At 41.6% G+C, this 19,388-nt stretch overlaps 1 protein-coding gene across 3 annotated transcripts in view; it reads left to right on the top strand.

The window, feature by feature from the left end:
• LOC111146794 (CLIP-associating protein 1) overlaps positions 1-19,388 on the top strand; it is a 264,703-nt gene that overhangs the window by 215,366 nt on the left and 29,949 nt on the right. For 2 of the 3 annotated variants that reach the window (XM_022502657.1, XM_022502594.1), the window contains 3 exons: positions 5,721-5,864; positions 6,653-6,759; positions 15,151-15,301. In XM_022502657.1, the coding sequence (XP_022358365.1) occupies positions 5,721-5,864; positions 6,653-6,759; positions 15,151-15,301 (402 nt within the window). Of the gene's footprint in view, positions 1-5,720; positions 5,865-6,652; positions 6,760-10,672; positions 10,790-15,150; positions 15,302-19,388 lie in introns of all 3 variants that reach the window. The other variant, XM_022502516.1, reaches the window with a different exon arrangement.

The raw sequence follows: 19,388 nt of genomic DNA, 5'->3' as shown, positions 1-19,388 counted from the left end.
CACACATTTATTATGTTGTAATTTCTGTGAGTCGGGAATCTGGTACATGGTCTCTGGGTCCTCTGCTTAAGGTCTCAACACATGGAAATCAAGATGTTGCCTGGGTTTTGGGTCTCATATGAGACCTGGTCTCTGGCTGACTGCTGCTCGGCCGAATTCTGATCCTTACAGGCGTGGGGCCGAGGTGCCTGTTTTCTTGCAAACTGCCAGCAAGGGTGTTCTCAGCTCACAGAGGTTACCTGACACCCACTGCCTGCCACATGGTCCTCTCCCAGTGTGGCAGTTTGCTTTTTCAAAGCCAGCAGGAAAATATTTGGGAAAAAATATTCCCCAGACTTCCAAGATTTGATGAAAAAACCTTAATCTACGCATCTGAGAATATTAATTTTCTGCCAACAATACTTGGAGAGTTTGCAGACAGTGTAATTCATTCTGTATAGTCTTATTTGGGAAAGCACTTTAAACTGATAGAACTCTTGATTTATTATTAACATTTTTAATATTTGTTTCCCTTTTCATCTCAGCATTTTGGGGTGTTTGATGTTGGAGAGAGTGGGGTGTTTAAATATTTAAGATGTTTTGAAGAGGAGGGGAGAGGCACAGCCAAAATCAGAACACAAGCCAGTCAGCAGTGGAGTGTGCCTAGGCCCAAACTAATGGGTTTTTTTCCGGTTTCCTAGCAGGAAAAGTGCCTTCCCCACCACCAGCTGCATTATTCCCAAAGTAACGTTCGTGTTACGGAATGGTAGCCCTGAAAGTTGTGTTAGCCATGCCATACCTTTCTAGGCACTGTGTTGATGTTAAGGTAATATAACGTGGGGCTTCTGGGTGGCTCAGTTAAGCGTCCGACTCTTGATTTAGGTTCAGGTTGTGATTTCAGTATGAGATTGAGCCCCACATTGGGCTCCCTGCCAGGTGCAGAGTCTGCTTGACATTCTCTCCCTCTCCCTCTCTCAGATAAACAATAAATCTTTAAAAAAAAAAAAAAGATAACATATTGACAGTAGGAAGTAGATTCTAGAGTTTGACCTTTGTTTGACTTTTGCCTCTGCCAGTCATTGGTGTGAGTCTGCATGGTAACCTCTTAATTCACATTTAGAGAATTCTCATTGTTCTCAAAAAATGGGAATGCTAATCCCCGTCTCAGGCTTCATTGCAAGGACTAATTGCAGTAGAGAAAAGCATAAACATTACTTCGTTTACTTTGTGGCCCCTGCTCTGTTTGTTCAAAGGTTGTTTCAGTTTTGCTGCTGCTATTTGTGGAACAAATGGAGAACCCAGTTTTTTTCAGCGTTAGAAAGAATTTTTTTCCCCCATCAACCAAAGGGAATATGATAATGCAGTAGAATTTTTAATGGTATGTTTATATTTCAAGATTCAGAATCCTTGTGGGTTTGCTTATCATATATGATCCTCTGGCATTTAGCACCTAACTTTGTCAGAGAAGATAGTAGATACAGCTCTCAAATGTCGTTTTGAGAAACATGGTGATTGAAAGCATGGCAAAAAAACCTAGAAAGTATAAAGATGCTGTTGCGTAGAACAGGAAGACGATAGAAGCCTTTTGAAGTTGAAATTTCTAACTGAAAAAAATTTTTTAATTTTATTTTTAAGAGAGAGGGAGTGAGAGAGGTGGGGGGGGGGAGCAGAGAGAGTATCTTATGGCCCTGAGATCATGACCTGAGCCGAAAACAAGGGTCGGATGACGCTTAACCGACTCTGCCACCCAGTCGCCCCTCTAACTGAAAAATGTTCAAGTCTGATTGTAGGTAGGCAGTGTGGCCTAGCCACAAAGCTCAGGGTTTTCCCATCAAACAGGATTTGAGTCTCCACTTAACTGTGCCTGGCTCTTTCAAGAAATGAGTTGACCTTTTGGATCTCATTTGGACCCTCCTATTACAGAAGGCAAGAGTGCTGCTAGTGCTGGTGAGGATTGTGGTTATTACGCATCTAGGAAATGACAGAGGTTTGAAACTGGTGAATTACTGTTGTTATTCTGCCTGTTCTTAGCTGTTAGATCATAGAGACCTCAGCGATTCTGTAAAAGATGCCAAATAACGTTCACAGCTTACAGGTAACCCTGGTTTAAGCCCTTGCTTCTTCTCTCACTAAATCCTGCCGCCATTCCTGTTTGTCAGTCCCCGCTCCAGCGTAGTCGCGTAGGTGAGGATTTCCCCACTAGGTCAGCTGCTGCCTGCTCTGGGCCTGGAGAAGGAAACTTGGAAGAAAATTGTAAACAGGTAGATTTTAAACTATATACTAATTTGAAAAAAGACACTTCACTGTTTGCATTTCAGTTGATTAATACTGATTACCCTTGTCAAGACACTGAAAGGATTTTGAAGAAACCTAAAGTTCATATAATACTATGTGAGCATGTGTGTGTGTGTGTAAATGCGTTTTAACGTGTTTTGTGATTAACCGCCTGCCCAAAGCCTGTACACTCATGGAGTGTACATGTCTACCCTATTTTAGCAGAGTGGTGAAGGAGAGATACTCAGTAAGAAATGTCTGAAGGTTTTGAGGTACCCTTTGATGATTTTCTAAAGCAGTTCTGATGACAGTCTAGAGGAGCAGTAGTTGTTTCATAAATTAGAAAGCTGCTTCTCCTCCCCAAGTTTAAGTTTTCCCCCATTAATACCAGTGCAGAGCATTTGTCAAAGGTTTATTGATCTCCTGTCTCAACAGAATTCTTTCCTGCTCTCAAGGCAGTTGATTGCCCTGGGGATTCTTCCACACAGTGGAAGATTCAAAGGACCTTTTGCCCGCATCTGCCAAATTCTCCTGTAGGGCCATGAGTGGGGATCATGTCCTTGTAAGTTGCTATTTGATCTTGGAAGCCAGTGACCCTTGAGTTGTCCATGAGAAAAAGTCAGCAGCGACCTTGAGTGTTTTCTCTGGCCGCTTACCAGCCCCGCCTCTTGTGAAAGGCAGGAGTTCAGTGATGGGACGAGAACAGTGGCGTACTCTACTCTTTGATTCGTTATTGCCCATGAGCTATGCTCCAAGTTTTTTTAAACTAATATCTCCAACTCGGCCCCGTATTTGGAATTACTACCTTAAAAAAGGGTGTATTGATGGTAATGATAACCCAGTTCTCTTCCTTGCTTGGATTCTAGTAGTCCGACTTCTCACTAACACAGAGGGTCGTAGATAAAAATATTTCAGGACTGTAACAGTCTCGTTCCTTTTAAAACTGTGATATAAAATATTTTTTTAAAGATTTTATATATTTGACAGGGAGAGAAAGAGATCACAAGTAGGCAGAGAGGCAGGCAGATGGGGAGGGGGGAGCAGGCTCCCTGCTGAGCAGAGAGCCCAATGTGGGGCTTGATCCCAGGACCCTGAGATCATGACCTGAGCCGAAGGCAGAGGCTTAACCCACTGAGCCACCCAGGCGCCCTGATGTAAAATATTTTTTAAAAGAACATATTTCAGTCATACTTTATTTATATCCATTTCTGGAGCTTGGATGTCATTAGAAAAGGTTTTACACTGAAAACAGTGTTAAAATCAAAGGGTGACTTTTGAAGACTGTATAAAATCTTTTGTATTTTGGAAAATGTAAAAATAAATTATATTCATTTATATGTATAAGTCACAGCAAATGTGCCATCTTTCCAACTAGCTATATTTTCAAAATTCCCTGTCTTTCTGTTCGATTTTTTATCAAAATTCAACATTAAGGTCATTGAAAGAGAAGTTTCTTTAGTGGGCCAGAAGTTAAAGTTTGCTGCACTTCTTTTCCCGCATGACTAAGAGTCATTAATAGCACGTAGCCATGAATTAGCACAATTTCTAGGCAGCCCTCTTGTTCCTAAAAGATCCCACTAATTTTATAATTTGTTTCATGAAAAACCTCAAGTTTTAATTTGTGGTTTTAGATATTCTGTCATTCTGGGAAGAAATGTGGTTTTCTAAGTAAAGACAGTGGCACATTTCACATAAAAATATACTATTCAAAACTATACTGAAACATTACATAATTTTCAAATGTCATCGTCAATCATTAAAAAAGAAGTCCCTAAACTTTCTTACTAAATTGGGAACATTTTTTCTCCCTGCTAAAACTCAAGTCTGTTTCTTTCTGTCTCTTTGAAGTGCAGTTTTTCCTGTGTGCATTTTTTCCCTAACATCTAATAAAATGCTTTTTTAAATGCACAGATTACCTTGCATGCATTTTGGAATTTGCTTCTCTGCAAATGTACAGATCATGTTAATATATATTACATTGGTGGTGAAGTAGATTCCTTCAGATAACTTAAGAATGTTTCAATAATAAAATGTAAAAATGTATATTTTAACACCGTCAATAACAATGTGTTTTGCCTCTGTCATGAAAGCACACAGGCCCCTTGGGACTTAAATTGGTTGGAAAGGCTACTAATGACTATATTTGGAGGTCAAGGGGAAAAAGGAAGATACTTTTGCCCAATGCTATGCTTAATAAATGCGTTTGATATGTCTAAAAAGTAGTTTTTGATGCCGTAAAAAATACTCTTCTGATATTTTAAAGTTCATGATTAATTTTTATTTTTGGTTAAATACATTTGGGTCTCTGGATTTTCTTTTTTTTTTCCTTCTCCAGACAAAAATAATAGTTTTGCCTTACCTGGATCCAGAATTAACTTTAACATTGTGAAAGCATTGAAATATTTTGTGGTGTTTGTTTCCAGAGCGTTTCTAAGTGAATATATCTTTTGTAATACCTTATATCATGGGAAAAAAATACTCAGAATAATTACTGCAATCCTAAAATAAGAGTGTTGTGGACAGATAAATGTATCCTTTCAGTCAGGAGATGTTCGTAGTGTGTTTTTCTTTCTTCTGACTCTCAGAAATTTGTAAGAAATGCCATTATTTACTGAAGTTTTCTCTGGCATGGTTTTTCTGAGTCCTCAGGCATTTTTTAATCTCAGAGTGCCTGCTGCTGTTTAGTACCACAGAAAGCCCATACCTGGCTGGAGAAACCTGAGTCTCATTGGGCTACTGTCGCTTCAGCTAACTGCTTTCCCTTCTCGCTGCCTCAGGGACCACCAGCAGTCCTGCAATGTATTGTCTCAATTAATAAAGAGAAGTTAGAGCATTTCCCAAAACACAGGAAGAGTACTTTTTCATTTGTAGAGTAGAAGTCTGGTTTGCTTCCCATGGACCGTCTCCTTACTTCATAGGTCTAATAGTAGGAGTTTTTTGGATGTATTATTTAAACTCTTTTTCTAAAATGTCTCAGTCCCTCGGAGCTGGCTTGAAGAAAAGTGGCTGCTCAGATAACCCCTTGGCAGCTCTTAGAGAGCTTTGTTCTCCCAGGATGCGCTGGGAACCCCATCCGTCCGGTTCTGACTTAGAGTGAACCATCATCAGCCTTTTCACGCTCTTGAATTGTTTCATTTATGGATTTACCAGCTTTGTGCCTAGTGCTGGACGACACAGGAAGAGTCATTTATTACGGGCATGCTGTGAAAACCCAGGGCCAGGATGTGAAGATGAAACTGGGGCCCATTTTCCAGATTGAAATCAGGCTATTTATAATTGATGATCTTATTTTCTCCAGATGCCTTTTGTTTGTGTTTTTTATGACAAAGGTGTCCTCTTTGTTTTGTTTTGTTTTGTTTTCATTTATTTTACTCAACAAAACATTTTTGTAAAATAATTTTAATGAAAGTTTTGACCAAAATATGCTGTTGTCTGTTACATAAATTAATCAAGCGTTCTTTTTCCAGGCAGCACAAATTGTGCTGATCTCTCTGTTTGAATTGAACACTCCTGAATTTACCATGTTACTTGGTGCCTTGCCAAAAACATTCCAGGATGGTGCCACCAAACTCCTGCATAACCACCTCAAGAACGCTAGTAACACCAGTGTGGTGAGTGCTCGGTCACAGTTGGTACCTCTGTACCGATCATGACCTCTGCTAATCCCTGGTCTGGACATGCCCTGAGAAAAGGGCCAGCTTTCTTGTTCTCTTTTAGTAGACTTTGGGCATCTGGAGGGTGGGGGCCGTGTCTGATACTGCAGTGTTCCCAGGGAATGAATGAACTTAGTATTTAAATATGACTTTTTTCTTACATGAGGTTCTTTAATCAGTTAATTTTTACTTGGTCACTTACTCCTTTATTCATTAGTTACTTTCTTTGTATGTAAATTACATACAATTACTTACTTTCTTTGTATGTAAAGGTGGAAGTTCTCGGTTTGTGTCTGTCACTCTAGCACAGCTGACATCAGTCATTCAGCTTCAGAAACCCCTATGTGACAGCCATTTTGGGTGTATTTGCACTTAAAGTTGGCCTTAATGATTCCTAAAAAAAAAAAAAAAAAAAGTCACCCCAATTGTGCCACCTTTGCCCTTTTATTTACATGTGGTTGTTAAAAAGCTAAGGGGGGTACACCTGGGTGGCACAGACAGTTGAGCATCTGACTGGGTTTCATTCAGGTCGTGATGTAATGGTCATGAGTCGGCTTGGGATTCTCTTTCCCTCTCCCTCTGCCCTTCCTGCTCATGTTCTCGCTCTTGCTCTCTAAAATCAATCGATCAATCAATCAGTCTTAAAAAAAAAAAAAAAAAAAGGAAGAAGAAAACCTAAGGGAAAGGGGGCGCTATACTCTGTGTTTAGCTCTCAAATAAATGATGCTTATTCTTTTTCACACCAGGGCTCTCCGAGCAATACAATTGGCCGAACTCCCTCCCGACACACCAGCAGCAGGACCAGCCCCCTGACCTCACCCACCAACTGTTCCCATGGGGGCCTATCTCCCAGGTAATGCCATTTCAACAAAAGTGAAGAAACCAAAGCATCCAAGTGTCTGTCCAGCCTATTTCTAGGATTTTAGACCAAGCTTAATACCAAAAAATGGATGGGTATTAGGAGACCATGGGTTCTAGTCCTCACCCAGATCTTAACTGTGTATGGCAAAATGGCCAATTTGTGCTGAATGTTCTCAGAGATTCTTCCGGCTCTGAGCACTCCCTAGTATCTTAAAATTTTAAAGCTATATTTACGTTTATTACTGTTGCATATACAAACCATTTAGAAATTCATCACCTATTCTATAAGTGCTAGGAACACCTGAAGGTATTTGTCATCTAAATAAAATAGTCCACACATAGCCTGGGGTAGTTCTCCAACCAAGCAGCTGTTCCAAGCATAGTTGCTGTCATCATGGGCTCACGTTTGAAGCAGACTGCTGCTCCGGAGAGGTATTAAGAACCTGAGAGCTAAAATTGGATCAGCACTTTCAGACTTCCATGGGGACCATGTAAACACTGGTTTATAGAGTCTGAGACAGTGACTTAAAATAACAAAAATGGTTTATCTCGGAATCTTTAGACTTCCCCATCTGCCCACAGCCCTTGGAAGTCTCTGCAGGTGACCCCTTGGCATGTTTTGGAGTGGCCTCACATAGAGTAGTGGCCCTAGAGGCCAGACTTCTTAGTCCCTGGACCTGTGAGGGTGATACATGCTATGTTTGTTTACCAGAAGTCCAGAGCTTTGCGATTCCTGGCTACAGGGATCAAGCGGCTGTGTCTTAAGGGTTGTTGACACCAAGATGATAAGAAAATATAAATGCCTTTAAATTTATTTTAGATTTTTAAATGATCAAGAGTTTCCCCAAATCATCCATTCTTACCAATAAAGTTCTCTTCAGTTCTTCAAATTGTCATATAAATATTTGGAACATGTCAAATTTGTGTTTTTCTATTGGTAAAACAAAATATGTTGTATACTTATAATATGCTACTGCTTATATTGCCTTATTTCTAGTCCTCCTAAATCCCATTGGTACTATATATTTGGATAGAATGATGTCACGTCTCCAAGTTTGGTCTGTGTTGTCATGAGGCTGTTAGCAGGCTATTATAATTAGATAGTTGAGATCAGGAGCGAATGAAAAATAGGTGTAACTGAGGCTCAATGAACTATTGTTTTTCGTGTTAATAACTGTATCTAAAGTATATACTTTATAGGGTCCAATGTTAACAGTAAAATCAGAGTTCTCTTTCTTGGGGTGGAGGGCAGGGGAAGGATTTTGTGGAAAACTTGAATACTCTGTAAATAGTTGCTTTTGTCTAGAAGTAATACTTCTGCACCATTAATTGAGAAATCTACTCTTCCATAATATACAGTTTGTACTTCTTATCTTTTGGTTATTTCATTATTAGGGTGGCACATTCCTTAAGTAATAAGCAAAAGGTAAAACTCAAGACTTTGATTGCTCTCTGTGCTGCTAGTCTAAGGAAAAGACTGGTGGAGACCACTAGCATAATCCATCAGTGCTAAGAATTGGCTCAGTATTAATCTTCACTTGATCCCCAGATTATTAAAAAATTTATTTTTCCAATCACCATTTATTTTTAGTTGGTCTGGTCTTAACTTTTACTGTCAGGGTTACTGGTCAGTGGAAGAAATAAAGAGGTTTATTTTTAATATTAATACCATTTTCAAGAATAAGGCCAAGTGTGACCTGTTTTCTTGCCAACGAATTTGGCTTTAGGGAATTATTTAATTTTATGGTCTCTCTGTTTTTTAAACGAATGTGCCCTCAGGGCATATCTACCCAAATGGCCTTAGTCAACAACTTAATTGAACTCAGGAGAAGTGATTTTTCTCACAACTAAAACTAAAGAAGTAGGAAGAATTGCCTCCTGTCATTATATCAATGGGAGTATTCAGGTAGGCCACATACTTTCACCAGGAAAGTTATAAAAGCTATGAACTCTTGTACTAGATAGGAGAATGGAGTAGGTTACTACCCCATTCCTGAGGAGACGATAGACAAGTGCCACCACGTATAATCTCAGAGGTTTTTCTCAGCAGTGCTCTTGAAGCAGTTACATTCTGTGAGCTGTCATTCTTTCAAATCATCTTAAACATATGTTAATTTTTTATTCTTTTTTTTTTAATTTTTTTTTAATTTTTTATTCTTAAGGGGAAAAGTTGTTACCAGTTGTTTCTTTTCAATCTAATTTTTTGTATCAAAACGAACTAGTGTTTTTATAGTCCAGAAACTCTACACTCAGATTGTGGTGTGTTAATAAGGAAATATTCTAAAATGATAAGCAAATCTAATTTGATAGTAGAAAAGAACCCTAGGGAGAAAGTTGTTTTTATCAACCCAATAACCTTAAGAGAAAATCATAGCATGTTAAATCTTTGTAGAACATCCCATTAATTGCTTTGTGTGTGTGTGAGGGAAGAATTACTCCTTATTCCCAGCTAGTAAACAAATACTACTGGGTATTTAGAGAGGAGATTTGTAACCTGGAGTTTTTCATCATTAAACACATATGTGTTTTTTAGCTCATTTTACCCAGTGTGATTTGTGTTAAATGAAACACAGAGTTTCAAGGGGCTTCAGAAATCGCATGATGTCCATTCCCTTTGAGATCAGAAAGTAGACAGTTCTCGCCCCCATCTGCTGTGTATTCTTGGCAAACGTGTTGTAGAGCAGAATAACACTAAATAGATCACCTGGTCCCCCTAGTAATAAAGGGTGATTTTAGGTGGATTTTACAGTCCATTGCATTGGAGGGTCAAGATTTTCCATAGAAGCGAAGTGGGGATTAACTGGGAGATCAGCCTCCCATCAGCAGTGGGAGATGGTGGTACATCTGCTTATGCTACCTGTCAGCAGAGCTCCAGCCTAGATGGCTGCCCGATTACCTCCCGTTACCTCACCCCAACTCAGTGTGGGACTCAGAGAAGGTCTGTGCGCCCTCGGATGCCGTGGTGACCTCTCGTCTCCACACTTACTGACCTCACAAGAAGAGACCACAGCTGTCTTTGGCAGAGACAAGCTCATGGGACCAGGATGATGGCTGGCCTCAGGCAGTGCTGCTCCCTGAGAATGTGGTCTCTGATGCCACAACTCCACCCCGGGCCTTAGGTCACATTTCCTGCCCAGTTGGCTCACGCCTCTTGCAGTAGCTGTGGCCCTTCTGAATTATAGCAGCTGTTAGAAGTGTCTGCCCGGGTCTCTGCAGGCCCAGGCTTCTCAGTGACATTTATGGAGTGAGGAGGGATGCTGGTGTTCTCAGATGAGTTTTATTTCTCATATTAGGTGATGTGAGCAGGGAATTGGGGCTTTTTGGAGACCTGGCGCTCTAGCCCTCTGGTGGGCTTTTTCATAAGGAAATTGCCCGTGGCAGCCCCTGATCGGGTCCTGGCCTCAGGGAGCACATCATCCCCTGCTTCAGGGCTGTGGTCAGAAAGGCATGTTCTCTGAGTCTTCCTGCTGTCGTCCCTCGGATCCCGTTGGAATTCAGGCCTGACGTTCCTTCTTTGGCTCTTTGTAAAACAATTGATTGCATTATCTGAGACAGAAGAGTCATGCATATTTGTATAGAAGTACTCGTGGTATCCTTCCCAGTGTGGACACACACAAACACACACACACACTCTTACACTTGGAATCTCATGATTTAAAAATGTAGCACATGATTGAGACGGGAAGGAATAATGCAGCCTTATTGAGGGCCAAACTGTAAAACAAACTTTGTGCATTTTCTCTGGTGAAGTATAAATTTTGCTCCAGTCAGCTTTGACAGAGCTTGGTCAAGGAAAGAGGAGATTGGAAGACACATTGGACGTTGCGTCTCCCAGTCCCCTCCTATCTCCCCTCCCCGTTGCCTTGTTATGTCTCTCTCTGACTCTCCTCTTCTGATCACTGCAGTCGGTTGTGGGGTTGGAGTGCCGATGGCCTATCGAAGCACCCACCTCCCTTTTCTCAGCCCAACTCCATTCCCACCGCTCCCTCCCACAAGACTCTCAGGCGCTCTTACTCTCCCAGGTAACAAGCTACCTGTTTACCTTGTCTGAGGTGTCACAATATTATTGCATTTCCAGGGTCGTCTCAGGTCTTCCGAAAGCCTTTGGCTTAGATGAGCAGGAGTAGAGCCTTGGTGAGAAGTGTGAGCAGGTGCATGAGCTCTGTCGACCTGCATGAGTATGGCTCCTGCTGTGTCACAGGGACAGATGACCATTTCACCAGCTGCCCAAATCCAGCGGCACCTACTGTAGCAGGCCCAGGCAGAGCGGAGCCCCCACAAAGGCGCTGGGGCAATGCCCTGAAGTCAAGGCAGGCCAGAGGGGCATGGTTTCCTTCGTGTTCTTCTCAGGAGGACAAGGCATACCCGCTGAGAAGCAAATGAGACCTGCTCTTTCCCAGACCATATGTGTTGCATTCAGTCCTGCCGTTGATGATGTGGACTGATTTCTTGCATGATGTACTGCCGTGTGGCAAGAGTCGGAGGACCCAGATCCTGAAGGGAGGCCCAAGAAGTGCATTCACTGCTGCGTCTCATTGACGTGCCCTGCCTCTAGGCAGGAGAGCAGTCGGTATTCTCACAAGCCCCTGGTTGTAGGTGATGAGGTTAATGAGTCTAGAAGGGGTGGGAGTTCCTTCAGATTTAAAACAGATGGCAAATCGGTGGGACAAAGTACGGGCCACGGATTTCTACAGATATCTGTTTGAGGGTCCCTTAGGCGTTATTACGAAGGTCTAAAGGTCCAAGGCCCCCTTCCCTAGCAGGCTGCCATCGCATGAGCAGAGCATGGGGCAGGCCAGCTGTCTTTGTGCTGTGTAAGAGGAGTTTGTACCTGCTGATAGGTTAGAGTAAAAACAGAACTGAAAAAGGTCTGTTAATTCTGAATGCCTCATAGATAGCTTTTGCACAGATTTACATTCCTACTTTTGTGTCCTCAACTCAGCGAAGCTGTGCATTATTAACAGAGTCAGCCACATGTTTTAACAACATCTTTCTTTCGAAACTCTTAGAGCTTTAAAAGTAGCTTCTCAAGTGTACAGAGAATCCTGTAATGACTGTTTCTAGATACACAAGGTTAGGGCAAGGACACAGCAACAATGTGACAGCAGCAACAATGTGACAGCTGCTGTCGTCAATGTTAATAAAGCAAACTTTTTTTTTTAAGGTTAGCCATGCTTCAAAGTAGAAGTCCCATTTATTGACTGTGTTCCAGTACACTGACCTGTCTGCATGCCCTAACGGGCACCAAGCCTCACTGCCAGCCACTCTTTCCCATCCAGCCATCAAGATCCCCTTCTGGTGGGCACCTCATTTCCAGAATCATCTTTCACATATGCACTATAACACTGCTAATGCTAATAAGTACCTATGACTTCTGTTGACCATTGGAGGGAAAGAACATTGACTAGAGACTTTTACATTTAGAAAAACCCATCAGTTACCTACAAATAAGAGGAAATCTTTATCTCTTTTGCTTTCTGCCAAAACTGTATTGATTGCCTAACAAGGAATGAATATATCCTAATTCCATTTCTGGTATCTTTTCCCTATGAAATGACAAAGAGGAAAATCTCAGAAGGCAAACTTCCTGTCTCCACTGTCTCCATTCTTGGAGAGCTGACCTCATGCACCTCCCCATCCACGATATGGACCCATTACAACGGGGCAAGTGCAGAGCTCTGTTCTGCCTCAGTATTGAATAACGTGGCTGACCTTGGGTTGGTGACTATTGACTGATTGAGCAACTCTTCCTAATCTAAAGAATTCTAAGGAAACCTTTCTGGGATCTAATTGCAGTGTTTATAGAAGGCCAGGAGCGGCCTTTAACCTAAAGGTTTATGTCTCTGAGCTAAAGCAAGACAGTATGGAGGGAAGTTACAGACCGGGGTGTCCCTAAGCAAGCCTCTTCCGATAGGTAAAGTCGCCGCATTCCTCTTGCTGTGCTCCCTTACGTTCCGCTGCCCGGGAGCACGGCATTGGTGATCCCCAGTGACTGCTTTCATAGGAATTTCCTTTTTCCCCCTAAAAAATGAGGGCTCATGAGCACTGATTTGGGAAAAAAAACAAATGCCAGGACATTAAACTAGCAAAGAACGTAGCATTACCTGTTTCGTATTAGAAAAAAAACGATGCTGTCTCTCACCTGGAGCTCACGGTTTTAGCTTCGTACCAAGGAGATACTTCAGACCTCAAGCTAGTGAGTCCAAAGGAAGTGTCACCACCGGTTACACTGGGTCGTGCACATGTACTCCTCATTGTTAATTGAAAGTAAGAAGGAGGAACATTAACTGGCAGGATCCTTTTATTATTTTGAAAAGGGCTACTGTAATGCTAAAGTTTTTCTCTTTTCCATCTTTCATTCTTTCTGTTTTTTTTTTTTTCCTTTCCTTTTGCATGGGCTATGCTGTTATTTTTGGTTGTTGTGATTAAAAGTATTTTAAGGCATCTTTTTACATCTCGTATGCATATTTTTGTTCGTATCATACTCCGTTTTTATATATAAAAAATAGTGTACTGGCCAGATGTATAAATGCCTTTGTTCCCACATAAGCTGGTATTGTGGTGTTCTAGAAAGGCGGGCCGGGAGCTGTGGTGCTTCTCATGCTTTCTTCATATTAAAGGGATGTTGCCTCATGGACAGATAACCTTATGAACTTAGCAGGGGTTGAAATCTTGAATTCTGTTCAAGTGTTTTATTCCACCTCCTGTCAGTATACACATGGAATTTTAGCTGTGAACGTGTTCATTCACATTTCTTTTGTGTTTGATGCCAGAGCCAGTCTTTGAGTTGGCGTGTATTTTTGTGAACTCTCCAAGTACAGTTGGAGCATGGATTTTCTTTCATTCATCACAGAAGAAGAATGGGTGCTATCTGGGCGAGTGTTGAAATTGTGGTAAATAGCTCCCATCTCTGAAGGGTGAGTTCAGATGCTGTGCCCCAGCAGAACCTGGTCAGCCTTGGAAAACACTTGGATCATTACAGCCTCAGCCAGTAGAGGTCTGGCTACACTCAAGGGAGAACTGTGCAAATCTTGTCTTGTTCATCTACCCAAACCTTTTAAAAAAGAGAAGAAAAGGTGGGGAGTGGGCTTAGTAAGTATTACTTGTTTTTAAGTTACAGGAGACTTAACCTCTTGTGAGAACATACAGGATTGGCTATGTTGCCCAGAAGAGAGGTTCCTGCCTGCGAGTATCTGGGTTCAGTTCCTTCTCTTGAAGATGGCAAGAGTGCTTTTCTTTAGTCTTTATAGTGTTGTCAAATGCTTGTTTATGTACAGCCAGGGACTCTTGAGTGTCCCCGAGGCATCCTCAGGATAGCTCAAGACTTCCTGTAAGTTCCATCAGACTGACTAACCTGATCTTCTTTTGACATTTTCTTAAAACAAGTGATACTTAAACTATCACGGGGCTTTTTTAACTTGTCCTTGGTCGACTGTTGCTTCTCGTCTTGCTTTATACTATGCTTTGTCCTCTGCTTGTCTGTGATACTCTCAGTGAGGGACCGTGGTGGATTTTATTCTCAGGACCTGTTCGGCACACTTTTCCAGATCTCTAAAGCCTACTTGTCGACACACCGCATTACACCCGAAGGCTCTTGGGGACTTTTGCTCTGTTTCATGTTTTGCTCTGTGTAGCTACTGAAGGAACAAGAGTTAACATCACTTTTCTGTAAGGGACAAATATTTCTTATTTTTTGAAATACTTGCAGACATCCATCTAGGAATGTGACTCTTCTGTAAAAGATGTTTTTATTCTAAAACACATAAACAAAAGCATGTTGGAAGAGTTGGTATTCACAGCAAGCGCCTGGGTTAGATGGCAGGAGAGGTGGTCGGGAGCCCTCCGGTAGGGTGGATCTGATTTGGAATGGTTTTAGAATGTAGGGTTTTATTTCACAAGTTTCTAATACCAAGCATAACCCCGTCTTTATGAGGTCATTTGCTTTGCTCCTCTGAAACTGGCTTGTAATACTAGCTTTAGTTTGAAATGCCTGTTCCTCGTAATCTGTTTGTACATTTGAGACCAGTAACAACCAGACTCCTTGTTTCCATCTTCAAGATATGAAAGTTATTTTTCCACTTTCATTACCTCGTGCATTGTCACCAGTTGTCACCCTTTGAGTTGTTGCATTCTCGTGGTTATTGCTGTTCCCCACTGGTTCTTACCGAGTGCCGATGTAGTGCATTTGGGGCCTGGGTTGACAAAGAACAATTGTCCAGTGGTGGTGCCCTAACAGAAGGTGTCTCCTTTTCATTCCAAGTCACCTAAAGATACAAAACAATAATCACCTCTTACTCCATAAACCATCAGAAGTAATTTATGCCCATAGCTCAGATTTGTTCATATGCTTCAGTTTAAGAAATACACTGTTTTTGATCTTTAGCATGCTGGAGTATGATACAGAGAACCTGAACTCTGAAGAAATTTATAGTTCTCTGCGTGGAGTTACGGAAGCCATTGAAAAGTTTAGTTTTCGAAGCCAAGAGGATCTGAATGAGCCAATTAAACGAGATGGCAAGAAGGACTGTGATATTGTAAGTATCCCCAGGCCAGCAGAGAATGATACTTCAATTAAGTGATAATTCTGAAGATTGACCACTATGAATACGGAACTTTATCTTGTAGTTAGAATAATACTATTTTAAGAGGCCCAAGGCAACTTTATAAAATTTTGAGTAACCCTCAGCTGTCTGTGAAAAATGTAAACTACCTTTTTCTCCCCAGTTTGATTTTGTTTATCCTGGACATATTTTTGTTCTTATGACATGATCAAAATAATAGGTCAGAATCGGACACCAGCATGGCTTTCTGGGAGCTCTAGTCTCACGCAGAGGCAGGCAGATCAGTGGGAAATCATGGTGCGGTGGGGAGTAGCCAGCGCTCAGCACTGGAGAGATACACTGGGGCAGTCTTGGTGCTCAGGAAAGGTCACTGGGAGCCTCGGAGCTGCGTGAAGCAAAGGGTCAGAGGGAGTTTGGACAGATAGGAGGGGGCCCTTGTGTTTGGCATGATTTCCCTTTGCAGGTGGCTGAAGTAGAGAGAGCAGGCGTATCGTGTTGGTGGCAAGGTTTGGGGAAGAGGCTGCATCGGTTGGCTGAGGAAGGGCACTCACACCCAGGGGACTTTTCTGCCATGTCTTAACTTTACTCTGAGGTCACTGGAGAGTCTTTATAGGATTTTTAACCAGGGAAATGGCATGGTCACACTTATATTTTAGAAAGAATGCTGTCACTTTGAGATGGAGGAGGACTCTGGAGGACGTAGGGTTGGGTAGGGCATGCGCTGAAATACTAGAGTCAGAAGTCTCTGCCTAGGACTCTAAAGTGCTGGGGCAGTTCAGGGAGTTAATATTCTAGAAAGAGAGGAAGAACATTTGTCAGTCCCTTTAGAACATAATGAATTCAGTTTTGAATACATGTGACTTGAGGGACCTGTGGAATATCTGAGCATGCATATCCCGTAGGCCTTTGCAGAAAGCAGTCTGGAGTTTTGGTTGGCCGTTCAGGCTGGGGATAGAGATTTGAGAGGCATTGACAAGTTGCTTGATGATAACTAAAAAGTGAGTGAAAGCGACCCATTAAAGGGTAAGGACAAAATCCTAAGGAGCATCAACACTAAGGGAAAAACGGAAGAAAAGGAGTTGGAAGGAAAGCTATAGGTTATTGTGTGGGAGGCCAGGATAGTGTGGTGTCCGAGAATTTAAGGGAAACTTTTGGGAAGGACATTCTAGCCAAAAAGAGGGACCAGTCAGTTGTGGAGTGAAAGGGCTCCACTGGATTTTTTTTTTCTATCTGCATTAAATATGATAAAGTGGAAATTGAATTATTGAGCAGGTTCAAAATTCAGCATCTTAGCTGCTTGATGACCAGAGTGTTAGCGAAGAAGCTGGAGGGGATATAAAAATGCATTACGCGTGAAAGATTTGGGAACTGGTATGTCTTTTTGGCTTGATAAGTGCCTCAGTCTAATAAGACAGACATCCATAAGGATGAAAGTCAGATCCACTGGGAAAATGGTTCCCAAAAGCAGAGATGAGAACATTCAACATGTGGGAGAAAGTCCATCCTTATGAGTGATTACAGAAATACAATAAACCCTTTGAGGTTCCATTTTATGTCTAAATTGTTCCACTTTGTTTCAAAGAGAAATTAAAATATTTAATGCTAGAAAGGATATAGGGAACTAGTATAATATTGGTGGCATGGAAACTTGATACAGTTGCTTTGGAGCTTAGTAAATTACATTTAGCCTAAGTGATATTGATATATATATACACATACATACATACATACATACGTACATACATATCTTAAAGAGAGACAGAGCGTGTGAGTGGTGGTAGGGGGGTGTTAGGGGGTGAAGGGGCAGGGAGAGAGAATCTTAAGCATGTTCCACGCTCAGCTTGGAGCCCAACATGAGGCTTGATCTCATGACCCTAACTAAGATAATGACCTGAGCCAAAACCAAGAGTCAGACACTTAACCAACGGAACCACCCAGGCACCCCTCAGCCTAAGTGATTTTAAGTTTCATATCCTTTACCCAGTAATCTAACTTCTGGCAATCTAAGCTAGACGAGAAACTCAGCAAAAGGAAAGAAAGTTATTATCTACAGTGCAGTTTATCTCAGCATTATCTGTAATGAAAGCCAGAAATATTAAAAAACAGAGGGGGAATAGTTGAGTAAATCTTACTGGAACGCAAATGGAAATAGTGGTATGAGTAAACACTGTGGTTACAAACACTATTTATGTGGGACATTCTTATACTGCGAGGAAAGCAAAATATATGGTCGTGCGTACTCTGTGATTCCCATCTCGTACAATCTGCGAGAAGACAAGGACAGGGATAATACACAAGTTTAAAAAGTAAGATCTTTCGTTTTACTTTTTGTTAAAAGTGATTAGAATTAGGATGGTTTAGTTTTATTTCAGAAATGTCTTAAGTTTTTTAAACCCTTTCTCCTTTTCTAAGTTCTTTCGTTATAATAATAATATGTGTTTTACTTTGAGAAGAGAGTTACAAGGAGAAAAAAATTAAATCATCCATGAATCATTTCCCTATCATGAAAAAAGTCCAAAGTCTTATTTTATTCAGGTCTGCCCATGTGTTGTATATCCTTTTTACATCTTAACACTTAGTAGGACATCTTTTTTGATGGTGTTAAAAACCAGATGCATTCCAGCATCTGTTATATATATATATGTTCAAAAGAATTGTATATGTTCAAAAGAATTAAAACAAGGGACTGGAACAGATACTTGTACCCCAGTGTCCATAATAGCATCATTCACAGTAACCAGACGGTGGAGAAGCAGCCAAATATCCAACAGATAAATGGATAAGCAGAATGTGATAGATGCGTCCCGTGGAGTATTATTCAGCCATAAAAAGGAAAGTGATATTGACACATGTTACAACACGAATGGACCTTGATTAGGCGAAGTGACATAGTGATGTATGCAGATACTGTATGAGTCCACTTCCATGAGGTACCTCGAGTAGTCAGATTCAGAGACAGAAAGTAGAATAGAGGTAACCCGGGCCAGGGATGGCAGGGAGTTATTGTTTAATAGGTGCAGAATTTTGGTTTGGGAAGACCAGAAGGTTTGCCTAACAGATAATGTAGTCGTCATGGTTATACAGCATTGTGACTGTCCTTAATGTCATTGCATTGTACACCTATAATATAAATGATTAAAATGATCTACGTATATTTTGCCACAATTTTAAACTGGCTTTTTTGCCATACTTTTTAAAAATGCTTAAGCACAAGGTGCAAGAGCTGTATCTTGTTAGAAGCACAAGTCAGACATGTGCCACAGGAGTCCCAGTGTGTCCCGCCGCCTGGAGACAGCTCCAGCATCGTCACACAGTCCTATGGCAGGAGTGAGGAGAGTGAGGGTTTGTTCCTGGTGGTCTGTCCATGCTAGTTGGGTTATAGTGACGCCCTGCAAAGGAAACCAGACAGGCCGGGGCTCGTCGGAGAAAGGACCCCCTGGGAGAGAGGGGGTCATCAGGAACATGACACAAGGACCAAAGGACCCAGGGGTTTGATTTGTTAAGGACAAGTCTCAGTATATGTTAGGAAGAAAAAGTTTCAGGAAACAGCCACAAAGCCTGTTCTTTGACTCAGCATAAAGCCCAGCTGAGAGTCACAGGTGTCCAGGGGGTGACCTGCCTCCCAGCTAGAAAGTTCTCCAGTGCTAGAGATTAGTAAGCGTTGTTTGGCTTTGGGGGGATACATGCCAGGATATCCTGGAGGGTTGGGCTGCTTTAGATCTGTGGTGGTAATCGGGGAAGCACTAGCTTGGTGGTGTGTCAGGGCATCGCTGAGGAAACCCTGCTGTTCATGAAGAAATGGTGGGCAGCAGTGCCGACACACGGGATTCCTGGAGAAGTGTTCGAGTAAAAGTCATCACCAAGTACAAAGTAAAACACACTTTACGTGTAAATGAGTGAATGAAGGGGTGAAAAAGTAAGCCTGTTGGGTTCCCGTTAAGGTAGTTTATGAATTAGATGTTTGCAGATTGAAATCCTAGTAACTATCCTTTGGTTAGTGGCCAGAATTCACGTGCGAAATCTGACTCTCCTAATATTCTGAAAAGTGGAAGGAAGAGTT

Source organism: Enhydra lutris, unplaced genomic scaffold (assembly GCF_002288905.1).
Source record: "Enhydra lutris kenyoni isolate GAN:26980312 unplaced genomic scaffold, ASM228890v2 scaffoldscaffold1, whole genome shotgun sequence".
NCBI classification, from domain to species: Eukaryota; Metazoa; Chordata; class Mammalia; order Carnivora; family Mustelidae; genus Enhydra; species Enhydra lutris.
This window is presented reverse-complemented; position numbering and strand designations above follow the sequence as displayed.